The following is a 13,436-nucleotide window of genomic DNA, read 5'->3' on the forward strand; positions in this document are numbered from 1 at the left end:
TTTCTCTTTATATCAAGGTATAGATATAACACAAGACAGGTATCAGAGAGGTATCAGCCAATCAAGATGATTGGGTTGACTTGGGAGATGATTGCACGGGATCAGTACGAAATCCCGCCGGATGGGATCCCGGTGATCGAAATACCGACACCGGGATCCTGACCGGCACAATCCCGACAGGGGGGCGAGTGCAACGCAGCCCCTTGCGGCTCGCTGCGCTCGCCACGCTGCGGGCACGGTGCCTCGCTACGCTTGGCACACTATTTTATTCTCCCTCTTTGGGTGTCGTGGGCACCCACAGAGGGAGAATATGTCGGGATTGTGCCGGTCGGGATCCCGGTGTCGGTATTTCAACCGCCGGGATTCCATCCGGCGGGAACTTGACCATATCCCGATTGCACATAACAATCACTTCCATGAGGTGACTTTTACTCTACTTTGTGCAATATGGCTACCATTATTGCCTTACCACCCTTTAAACATTCCCTCTTTCGATTCAATTCACGTATCTCCATGTCTGCCATACAGTTTCTTCTAGATTGGAAGGGTAATGTTCCTGAGGAGCACTCCTGGGTCAAAGCCCCAGATCTTTACACTTGAGTAGTCTAATCTTGTATAAAAAGTTCTCAAAAAGGATGCTTTTCGGCTTTCTAGTGTCCTCTTTGAGGGGGTGGGAATATCATCTGCTGGTGCCTGACATTCACTTACTGGACCCCACAATCAGCACTAAATTTTATCCACCACTGAATCTACTAAGCTTCACAGCAACAGTTGCGTGTCACTCTTCGGTACCATAGTAAACTTCCAGTAATGTGGCCACCGATGTGAACGGTTGGAATTTTGAATCACGAGAACACTTAACACTTGGCTTTGTACAGTGTTCAATGCTAGAATGATGTTCCTCTCAGTGTTCCTAGTGATGCAACATCTTTCTGATATTATGCTGTATTTACAGAGTTTAGATTATTTCTGACTGTTACTCCTTCGCTGGATTTGTTACTCTTGTAGTCTCCTTTTGGCTCCCCTCAGCCTGCTTGGCTTACCATCCTAACTGTACAGACCTCTGCGCCTGATACCATCTAGCCATTGTAAGGGGCTCAAACATTTTTGCAAGGATTGCTGATGAACACCTAGGGTCCGCTATACTTTATGCCTCTTTGGCAATAATAAATTGTGATACAGACTTCAAAAGATGCTACCATTAGCTACTCTTAGATTATTACTGTATGTTCTATGGAGAATTGATGCTAACTTTATGGTTGTGTATATCTTCTTTTTTTTTTTAGTGTATCGTTTACATTTTAACAAGTCTTATACAGAAATGAAGCAAGGATCACCGTCAGAGTGGAAAACGATAGTGGGTGTTGTATGCTACTTCGTGGCCTTTACTGGACTATATTTCTTGTGGCAACGTATATACGGTTAGTTGTGTTTAATATTTTACTTAATGGTTATTTTGAGAAATACAACAAGTATCTAAGCACTGAGTTTCTGTACCGTCTGAATTTGTTTTCTTTTATGCCCACTCAGGGCCATCTTAAGGGCAGTGTAGGCTCCTGGGCAAAGCAATGCACTGGGGCCCTTACCCATCCTCCAGCGGTAGGGGTGGGAGTGCTTTAGCGGCAGCTTTGATGTCTCGCGTGTGGTAGGGGATGTTCTATCTTCTGTTCAGTATGTAGGACCTGGAGCAGTAATTTCTGATTCTTTACTGCACAGATGGTGGGAGATGGGGCAGGAGGAAAAACACTAATCTGTAGAAGGGGCCCCGGTACATGACTTTCAGGGTGGTAGGGGGTGTTTAATATTCAGGGGAGGGGTGGATAGTGGAGTGCGCTTAATTTTCATCATTTTCCGGTGGGAGGGCAGCTTGCTTGACTGCAATATCTCCAGTTCTTGGAAATAGTTTTCTTAGCTTTTAATGAGCAAACAACTAGAGAGTCCCACCTTTCAGGAGGTTCTGGGGACTTGGGGGTCAGAGTACAGGAGCCGAAGCAATCCACCAACGATTATATAAAACTCCATACAAGGTGTATGGAGCTGGAGCAGGAACCAGCTGCTGGAAGGCTGATATCTCTGGTTCTGGGCATAGTAAACCTGCCAGTGTACACCGAAAGGAGAGAGTCCCCACTTTTGGAGTATAACCTCAGAATAACTCTAAGTCAGACAGAACCTGAGATATCTGTCTGGGAAGTGCAATTGACAGTCTTGGATGGGGACCACTGCTTTGAAGTCATATAGCTCTGGTTCCCAAGGGCCGATTTTCAAAAATCTGGTACCCCTGGAAAAAGGGGACCCTCAGATATCAGCCTAGGGCCCTTATACTCCTGGGGCCCTTGGGCAAGTGCCCATTGAGCCCATATGAAAAGACGGCCCTGTGCCCACTGCCAAGCTGTGAGATACATAAAACATGATTTCTCATGTATTATGCATCCCACAGGTTGTAAGGGGCAGTAAATAACAGAAAAGTAGCCACCTGTAATTGACTAATTTGAAGTCATTCTTATCCTAATGTACAGTAGGGAGGAAAATAGTGGATATATTCTTTTAATTAAATCTATTCTGACATACTTTCACAACACATAGCTGGATTAAAGATTCAAAACAACAGAGTCGTTGGGGCAGAAGCTGAGTTGGATTACACCAGATGGCACACTTGGGAAACTCATCTATATTCAGTGATCACATGATACCTTTAAGACAAATAGGGCCCTATTTATTAAAGTATGATTTCTGTCAGTACTCATAAAATGTTATCTAAAAATGACTGTTATATTTCAGTATGGGGGCTATTGAATTGATTATGAGAACAGTGGTATAGGAGATGTCTGCAGTGGTCCCTCTGTTTCTGATGGCAGAAGCAGTGCCCATATCAGTGTATTTTCACATACTGCAGTGGTAGAGAGCTTTTCTGATCCTTATTCTGTCTCTCCTCCACGGTCCTCCCTCCCCACTCACTTCATTTCTCCCTGCAAAATATAGTAGTCCCCTTATTGTTAGAGTTTTAGTTTTATTTTGCAATATATACCCTTTATTTTTTATTAAACTATTATATTTAAATACCTTTTGGTAAGATGAAGCATTAAATGAAACATTTAGGGTTCATCCTGGTGCCTTGTAGCCAAGTAAACAAGCCAATACTGCTTATCCCTGCAGTAGACAGTTGATACATTCTGAGTCTGACAGAATATTATACGTCATCGCCAAAATTGGGGAAGTAAGGTAACATGTCTTGTGACATTAACACAAACATTAATAAATATGCCACTGACTGTGAAAGTACTATGCTAAAAATTTGTATTATACTGAAAATAATAGCATTCACAATTCTATAAGAAAATGTCTGTCGAGAAACTAAGATATTCAGACATGCACATAGGGGGAGTCATCCTCTACGTCCGAATCAGCCTTTTCAACTCAGGTATACAGAGGCCAGTAACTGACTCCACCAGAGATTTCCCTGTGGTCTGGTGGGACCACTGACATCATGTGGCTGCCAGAATAAGGCAGGAACCATGCAGTCTGTTAGTCCCTTCCCACGTTGTGTTACTTTTTTAATGTTGCTTGTGTACTTTTCTCTCTCTCTCCCTCTGTCTCACTATGGTGTTTTTCTTTGAGCTTATTTTGCTTGTGCATGGATAAAAGAAAATGAATTACATTTATTTAAAACATGTTTAAAAAACACAATTTTAATGAGACTAGTCTTAAAGCACAGGTATTGTGGCAAACACTGGAAAACCCACCGAGTGTGTACTCCGGAAAAAGAGATAAATGGGTTACTTTTGAGTCGGGAGCATCAGTGCCGGTGTAATCTTCTTTTGCCGCAGTTGTACCTGCGACCTTCTGCTAATGCCGCTACAGAGTCCTTCCCTTGTGTACAACTGTGCATCTAAGTGAGCAAGGACTGAGGAGCGCACTTCCAGCATCATTAAGCACCATTGGTGGCACTATTAAAAACTTTCACCAGCCCTATGTTTAGTGCCGTCTGAGTTTGGCCTCCAATGTGAGCAATTAAGCATCTTTATATACAACCACTTTTAGCAACACACCGTGACACTCCCCTAACATTCATTCAAATGTTTGAAAAGTCAGTTGGGTGTCTGTTTTTTCCTATCTAATAGACAGGAAAAAACAGACACCCAACCGACTTTTCAAACATTTGAATTCCACCCAAAGTGTCTAAACAGACACTTCCCAGTCACCACTCAAAAATGCCCAATACATTTGTAATACATTCCAGAGACTGTGCACCTGAATATAGTCATCAACCATCAGGACGCATGCATAATGCGACTTAGATGTAAGTGAAGAAGAAACACATTGCTCCCCTGCATTCTACATTGGCAGCACGTGTGAGTCACAATCAGACCCAATGTACTGTGTTTCATGTGGAAGTCATTGGAGGTTATTACTTCCTTGCACACCAGATGCCCTGTCAGTGGGATAATTCCCAGGATGGTGATAGCAGAAAATATTTATTGAGAAAATTTTTAGAGTTACAGTATTTTGCAAAACCGGAATATCTACAAAGAATAATTAATTAATTTATTTTATGTTATTGTATTGTGTTTTTTCATAATTACACAGTCACAGTGAGTAAATGACAAATTATATCAATCAATTTTCCCGTAAAAAGGAGAATACTTCACAGATGGAATCAGAATAAGATATGAATGACATGTACAAAAATAAACAGGTGTACATGGCAAATAATGAAACATGAACTACCAAAAAAGGCGTAGAGAAATCTTGGCCTAAAACACACTGTAAATAGTTTTCCACATCAAAATATTAAGAGGTAACAATGGGAAGGGTAACCAGGGAGGAGAGAGGGAGGGTGTGGGGGTCAGTGCGTTGAGACCAGATATAGTACGAGCAAGTCTATTTGCTACTTTTTTACTAAAAGATCCTGTTTAAATCTAGCAACCACATAGAAATAAATAATATGTATGTTTGTGCAAGAGAAGAAATATACCTCCCACATGCAGTTACTGGACATTATTTCAGAAGGTAGGTCATGGGTGTAACTGTTCAGGAGATCATGTACAGTACATACAGCAACATATCAAGAAACATCAAAGATTGTTAGTTGAAATCACAGCACTGCTACCTACAGTGGGGAGACAGACACTAACAAGAAAACAAATTACAAGACCATCTCAAGACCTGAACACATTCTATGGACATTTGCTAAAAGTTTCGGCATAAAATAATAAAATGTTGTCTTTTATTGAATATCACCCCTTATTATTAATTATGTCAGTGAATATTAAGTGTAACCCCCCTTCCCGAAACTGTCCCGATCCTCTAAGAAGCATGTCAAAGAATATGGGGATGACATTTTGTACAGTACATTCCCATTTGCACATTAGTATAGCTTCGTACAGATTGATTAAAATAAAGTTTAATTTGCCCACACACACAATACACTTGTATTTCGGCAGTATTAGTTTGCATAATGAGGTTTTGTTTGTCATTATGACAAATTCTCTATATCATAATACAGGTTGAGTATCCCTTATCCAAAATGCTTGGGACCAGAGGTATTTTGGATATCGGATTTTTCCGTATTTTGGAATAATTGCATACCATAATGAGATATCATGGTGATGGGACCTAAATCTAAGCACAGAATACATTTATGTTACAGATACACCTTATACACACAGCCTGAAAGTCATTTTTGCCAATATTTTTTATAACTTTGTGCATTAAACAAAATGTGTCTACATTCACACAATTCATTTATGTTTCATATACACCTTATACACACAAAGCCTGAAGGTCATTTAATACAATATTTTTTTTAATAACTTTGTGTATTAAACAAAGTTTGTGTACATTGAGCCATCAAAAAACAAAGGTTTCACTATCTCACTCTCACGCAAAAAAGTCCGTATTTCGGAATATTCCGTATTTCGGAATATTTGGATATGGGACTCAACCTGTATTATCTTTTATTTAAACAAAATGTTTTGTTACGGCCAGTAGATGGCACCAGAGTTCACCTTCTCAGAGGGCATATTAGGGGACTTTAGGATTATCTGTATAGTTTTGCAGCATATTCCCTATTTGATGCATCCACGCTCAGCCTTTTGCACCCAACTGCCGGGAACACCTGCTGTTTTCAGTCTGCAATGTGTATAACAGCTAACATTAACACGGTAATCAGATTTTTAGTGCAGTGGGAGGTATGAACACTTGAACAGAACTGCCAATGATAGCACGCTATAGCTTGAGATGTGAATGCTGATTTGACCAATTTTGAAATTCGGATTCACAAAAATAATTTGTGGCCCTGTAGAATTAGGCAAATCATAATACACAGAATGTAAGGAAGCCTAGCAGCAGGTGTCAACAAATGATCTAAGTTTTTATTTTAGCCTTATAAAAGGAGATCAGATTAAATCTGGTACTCGTGGATGCTGTTTGTGTCTTTGACTTTTATTGACATGACCCCTGATTATCCATCACTACTGTGGACATGAAGGAGGTAGTTTAAACAAAGCAAGATGGTTGATGTGCAGCACAAAACAAGCTATGGACCCATGTTGTGCTTTAATTTGCACTATTGTGCCTATATCCTGCTGTGCAAAGAAGGAGCCCTAATATCCTTCCTTTTGTGGAACAGTGAAAAAAAATAGATTTCTGCTGTGCAGAGGGGTGATGGCCACATTAACTACGGAAATTGAATTTTGAACCATCTCAGAGCTGCTGCACTATACTTTTAAGTGAGAAGCACTTTTAGTGGAAAGCACTTTGGGCCTGATTCAGAAATGGACACAATGTTGAACGAAGTGAAGCAATTCTTGCCATTGCTCATGCATGTGTTTGATGGTCTTACAACAGCGGTCGCAGCAAGGATTTTTTTGCAGTCAGTGACAGGCAGGGACTGTTTATGGGAGGTAACAGGGGTGGTGACTCAGACACAGACACAATGTAACTGTTTTGGGGGCGTGTCACAGCTTCCCATACGGAATTCTAATGACGGTCATACTTTGCGCCAGTAGCTTAACTCAGAAGGTCCATTATCGACCGGTGTGCGTCCAATCCAAATCTGTGCAGCTGTGAAATTTGCATATTAAATTTAATTATGGACTAATTATAGTTACTTTTGTATGGGTAGCACCCACTAACATAATTCACCACACCCTATTAATGACACTCCTAGCTTGTGCCATCTGGTCTGATATCTATTATAAATATTAAAAAAAAATGTTGGGACACTCGACACAAATAAAGTTTAGTCAATATTTAATATAATAGAAGTGTACATCATGAAGTGCAGATACTGTACTCAGCGTTTCGGACCCTAGAGGGACCATCTTCAGGGCATAGCAGCAGCAGAGTTGTGCAAATTAAGCAGACATGAAGTAGAATGACCACCATCACCGAGAGCAGATCTATATACCCCTCTCAATTAACTACAAAGCACCCCCATGGTACCATGCATCGCGGGAAACCAAACCTGAGAAAAAGCCATAACATAAATATATACAGTATACACTAAAGGATTATTTATAAATATTGTTGCCAGCAAGGGTACATAGATAATATCTAAAAAAACCTGTAAGTAGTACAAAGTGCCATGACAGACCCAAAAATAATAAAGAAAAACACAAAACACTCCGGGTGCGCTGTTGTATATTGGTGAAATGTTGTACCGGAAGTGCAAAAGCCGGAACTGGAAGTCCTACTGGCAGCACTAACAACATTTCACCAATATACAACAGTGCCACAACCAGAAAAGGGAATTCCAATGCATTCCACAATAGCTGGAACGTACAGTACCTACTAATACTGTCTGGTATCAATATTTAAATACAAAATAGAATGGCCAGGAGACTCCCTCTATTTACATAAAGCAAGGTATCATATAGACAGAGGGGTAACAAGATTTGCACAATATTGTCAGGTGGTAAGCAGGCATTTTTTTTCAGAGCTGCTGCATGTGACGTCACGCAGCTACCCCGAAAACGGTCCCAGCCTGCCCCCATAAACCCCGCCCCTAATGCGACATCACCGCCCTGAAAACACCCATCGCTGTCAATCACATTGCGGTCGCATCCATTGATATCAGCAAACTGTCCTGCGAGCCGTATTAGCGGCATGGTCTAAAGGACCGTCATAGTCCACGAGCATACATTTAAGACTAGCCACAGAGAGGCCAAATTGCAGAAAATGAACCACAACCAACCAGTTTATCAGATGTCTTCATCTGCAAAGCCAGCCTTATGGATGACCAATGGTTGGCCATCCGATCGCGGAAGCAGCGTTTTGTCATTCCAACGTAGTAAAGGCCGCATGGGCGAACCAATACGTAGAGTAGATAACAAAGTCCATCATACAATGGATTCTGTGCTGGAGCAGAATTTTCTGCCACTATGGGGATGGACTATTGTGGACCTTACCAGCATGGACCTAAAAGTCGTGCAATCTGCACACTTGAAACATCCATTTTTAGGTTTCGACAACCAATTCGACTGCTGTACATTTGGTTTCATCATAGGCCGCATCAATAGGTCACGCAGATTGAGTTCTCGTCTATAGGCTCAGAGCAGTGGGTTTGTACCGAAACTTTTCAATACAGGATCAGAAGAAATAATCACCCAATGCTTGGTCATAATTTTTCGAGCTTGATTAGCTGCCACATCATACCTTCTAGTAAAGATCTGACTTGCGGGATCCAAGCTTTTATTTTGGCCAAGTTCACACTCAGAAAATCTCAGTTTAGCCTTAGATAGGCATCTTTGTAAAGTAGTTGGTGAGTAGCCACTTTCTAAAAAGCAGTTAAAGATCTCTCTTACCTGTAGCTCAGAGGTAGCCGCAATAGAATTATTCCTTAAAATGCGCAGGAACTGTGAGATAGTAAGACTCTCTTTCAACGGTCTTGGATGATTACTTGATGAGTGCAACAATGTATTTCTGTCGGTACTCTTCCTGTTTAATGTGTTACCAAGCAGATTTCCTTCCCGAAAAATTGTAACATTCAAAAAATGAATATTTGATGAATGAATATGACTAGTAAACTGGATAGAGGTATCCAGTTTATTTAAATAGTTAGCCATGTCCATAAACTGAGACTCAGTGCCCTACCAAATCAAAAATAAATCATCAATGTATCTCTTATAATACAGAATATTGTCACCAAACTTGGGCATAATGTAAGTCTTTTCAAACTCTGCCATTTACAGATTGGCAAAGGCTGTAGCCAAGTTTGAACCCATGGCGGTTCCATTATTCTGTATAAAGAATTTGTCACCATATTGAAAGTGATTTTTAGTTAATACCAATCTATACACTAAAAAGTCTATAGGGGGACTGTGCAGTAAGTTCACCCACAATGTACATTTTAATCACTTCCAAACCACCTTCATGTGGAATGACTGTGTACAATGATGACACATTAAGTGTCGCAAGCCACAGCGCATCAAGTAGCCTGGTGATTGACTTAAGGCTGATGAGAAACTCATTAGTGTCCCCAAGGTAGCTTGGAAAGCAAGGAAGGAGGGGAAGGGGTGCGCCATGTGCTTACATGGCAACAGGCAATGATTCAACTGTTGGAGGATGGGTGCACGCATAGCTCAGGCAGAGGTTTGAATACTATTGCAATGAGGCAGACTCTTTGAACTCCAATCAACTATACCACGTGGCAGTAAATTCTTCAGCATGGTCAGAAGCGGTAGAGTGATGTCCTCCATGGATATATAAAAGTTGAGCCTACAAAACCAGAAAGAGGGATGAGACATGATTTCCACTTAACAGGGATCCCACCTTTGACCGCATTATTGAAATGCCTCAAGAAAGACTTCTTAGAAGTAGAATTTGGGTAACAAGTGATAAGAAGATTTCAGAAGCCAGGGTCTGTTGGCACACAACTCCCAAGATTTCCCTACACACTCCCAATATTGAGTCTCCAAGACCGATATGCTTTGTGTGGATATATGGATTAACAGATAAATCCTTTCCTAATGGGATGGTTACAGGGATTTGTGTAGGTCCCATTCCCAGTCTTCTGTGAATTAGGAGGGTTGGGCTATAAATCTTCTATAATGAACCTTTAGATCTGGGAAGCTACATGAGAAAGGCACTTTCATGGCGTGAAGCTCCTAGCTAGAGAGTTATTGTGCATTTTCTGAAGGTAGTGTTAGTATAAACCCATAAACTTTAGTCGTGGAGTGACAGTTCCTTCTTGAGAAGTGGAAAAAAAATATACCTGCACTCATAACTAACCAGCAAACACACGAGGAGGTCCACCATCGAAGAGCCTGAAGTTCAAGGCCCAGAGGAATAAAAATGTTGTGTGCTAGTAAAGTCAGATGGGAAAGATTGGAGAGGACACTAGGAAAACAACCAAATATCTTCCACTGGTGGAGGGTTGGGGCTTTTGTATTATGCATAGTGGGTGGTAGCATTGGGATCCAAGCAAGAACTTTTAACGGGCATCAGGCAAAATATGTCTCTTTGGCGACCCATTGTGTACAGATGGAAGGGTGTAGCGTTGTGAAACATTTCTGAATGTTGGAGTTTCAGTAGAAGTGCCTCCCTTTGCTGAAGCTTTTCTTAGCTGGAAAAATTTACCTCTCAAGACAAATTTATGTGCTTCCCGGAGAGTAATTCAGCTAGTAGCAGGCCAGTCATGTGTAAGTAAATAGTCTGCAATAGCAGATTCAATTTGAGGCTTGAATGCAGGTGACTGAAAAAGGACCTTACCGAGGTGCCAAGGGCTCCAGCCTAAGACCGAATCTGGAACCGGCAACAACATATATATGAGGGCATAAATTTACCATTTAATTGGACCTATTTGAGAGGAAAGCAGTAAATCCAAGTCTGTGACTCAAGAGAAACAGGTCAATTCTGGAATAAGAGTGTGGATTGGAGTAAAAGGTGAAGTTCTTGTTTAATGGGTGTTACAGTCTCCAAGTGTTTGCCAGTTGGTGTTCGTGGAGCAAGCACCTTGCCTTCTGAAGGTCTAAAACAGGAGGTCTAGAGAAGTAGAGGTGGAATATGTTATTTAACATTGCTTTGTGCACGTGGACAATGTCATGCTAAAACAGAAAAGACCCTCCATAAACTTGCCATACGGTTAGAAGGACAAAGCATTCTACAAGGTTGTTGAATGCTGCAGCATTAAGATTATCCTTCACTGGAACTAAGTGGTCCAAAGTAAAGTCTATGAATATAAACCGCAGACTATTATTCATCCTCCATTAAAATTTACCGTTGGGAGTATGTATACGTGCAGAAAGCATTTTCAGAGCATTCAGCAAAGTTAGATTCATCAATCACACTGCCAGATTGTGCAGCGTGTTTCACAGTTTTTCCATTGCTCCAGCATACCTCCCAACTGTCCAATTTTTAGTGGGACAGTCCCACATTTCTGGCATTATCCGGCTTTCCTAGAGTAATGGTGATGTATGCATAATACTCATTTTGCCAGGAGAGACTGGAGGCTGTCTAGAAGCTGCTGGAGTACTCTGCCAGCCACTAACGCAATGAGAAATGGGGCAAGGCACACAGTTAAGCCCCCAAAAGTCATAAACTATGGGGTGTGGCCTTTTGTGCACAGGACCATGTCACCTTTCACACGAGGAGTCCCAGTTTGGTATTTTCACTTGTTGGGAGGTATGGCTCTAGAACCAAATGGTGGTGTTTTATACACCATGCCCAGTGCCGGTGGCAAGACTTAGTGGGTGCAGCTTGTGCCACAATGGTTCAATCTCACACCAGTATAGTACCTGATGTGGCCTGATGAAATACAACAGTCTGGAACCATTTCTTTTGAATACCGCACTGTGCTTTATATAGAGTTCCTTGTATTGAGCATTTGCAGCATAACTTTTCTAAGTATTAGTTTTGCACTATAGGAAACCATTAAAATAGCAAATCCTGTTTAACAAGTTAAAATACTGCAGGTGTGAATAAAAGCTTTTCTGCATATTGTAGGTATATCATTAATATAAAATAGTAGAGTTTTTGGCAGCCGGCATAATGGGCCTAATCAGAGTCGGGCCTAGGCATAGGCAAACTATGCAAACTAGGCAAATGCCTGGGGCATTTGGTATGTCTAGGGGCACAAGCAGCTTCTGCTGATTAATATGAAATGCAGCATGTTTATATTCTGTGTATAGCATTTCGTATGCAGACACAGCCACAATCGCACACAGAATATAGGCATGCCGCATAACATTTTAATCAGCAGAAGCTGCTTGTTCATCCTAGCCACATAACAATGCAAATAATACACATTTTCATCAAAAAAAGGTGCCCGACATTATCTGAGCTGCCAGCTGACTCACACCAGGCATCTCCTGCTGCATGGCGCATTGAGGCAAGATGTATGAGGACACATCTGTATCCACGCAGAGGCAGAGGTCACAGTGTTAGCATCCATGTGAGTGCTGTGTGTGAATGGGTTGGTTGTGCAATAGTGTTCGGCATATGTGTAAGGGTCATTATGCGTGTCATGTGTATAAATGCATTTATAATGTACGGCCAGTGCCAGATTAAGGTCCACGTGGGCCTGGAGCTGAAATTTATGAAGGGCCTATTGTGTGCTGCCACAGGGGCTGTGGCCAGCATGGCAGGGGGCACTACTATTTTGGGAGTTTGGCCTGCACAGGGGATGTGGTCTGTGTATGGGATGTGCTGAAAATGTTTTATTCATTAGTTACAGATAGTGAGGTAGGTATTTGTTGCTGTCAGTGAGGTGGGGATGTGCCGCTGACAGTAAGGTGGGATTGTGCTGCTGTCAGTGAGGAGGTATGTGCCGCTGTCAGTGGGGCGGGGATGTGCCGCTGTCAGTGGGGCGGGGATGTGCCGCTGACAGTGAGGCGGGGATGGGCTGCTGTCAGTGAGGAGGGATGTGCCGCTGTCAGTGAGGAGGGAATGTGCCGCTGTCATTGAGGAAAGGATGTGCCGCTGTCATTGAGGAAAGGATGTGCCGCTGTCAGTGAGGCGGGGATGTGCTGCTGTCCGTGAGGCCATGATGTGCTGCTGTCCGTGAGGCAGTGATGTGCTGCCGTCAGTGAGGAGGGAATGTGCTGCTGATGTTAGTGAGGAGGGGATGTGCTGCTGTCCATGAGGCAGTGATGTGCTGCTGTCAGTGAGGAGGGGATGTGTTGTTGTCAGTGAGTCGGGGATGGGCTGCTGTTAGTGAGGAGGGGATGTGCTGCTGTCAGTGAGGAGGGGATGTGCCACTGTCAGTGAGGAGGGGATGTGCCGCTGTCAGTGAGGAGGGGATGTGCCACTGTCAGTGAGGAGGGGATGTGCCGCTGTTAGTGAGGCGGGCAGAGCCGGCCCTAGGCATAAGCAAATGCCTAGGGGCACAAGCAGCCCCTCACTGACAGCAGCACATCCCCGACTCACTGACAGCGGCACATCCCCGCCTCACTGAGAGCTTAGGCAGGGATGTGCCCCCTAGCACATAATCCCATCAC

General features: G+C 42.4%; 1 protein-coding gene across 13 annotated transcripts in view; it reads left to right on the forward strand.

Moving 5' to 3' along the window:
• The window catches only part of LOC134927903 (cytochrome c oxidase subunit 4 isoform 1, mitochondrial-like), a 353,718-nt gene that overhangs the window by 208,501 nt on the left and 131,781 nt on the right, over window positions 1-13,436 (forward strand). For all 13 annotated transcript variants that reach the window (XM_063923002.1, XM_063923005.1, XM_063923004.1 and 10 more), the window contains one exon: window positions 1,287-1,421. In XM_063923002.1, coding sequence (XP_063779072.1) covers window positions 1,287-1,421 — 135 coding nt within the window. The remainder of the gene's footprint in view (window positions 1-1,286; window positions 1,422-13,436) is intronic.

Source organism: Pseudophryne corroboree, chromosome 5 (genome assembly GCF_028390025.1).
Source record: "Pseudophryne corroboree isolate aPseCor3 chromosome 5, aPseCor3.hap2, whole genome shotgun sequence".
Lineage (NCBI taxonomy): Eukaryota > Metazoa > Chordata > Amphibia > Anura > Myobatrachidae > Pseudophryne > Pseudophryne corroboree.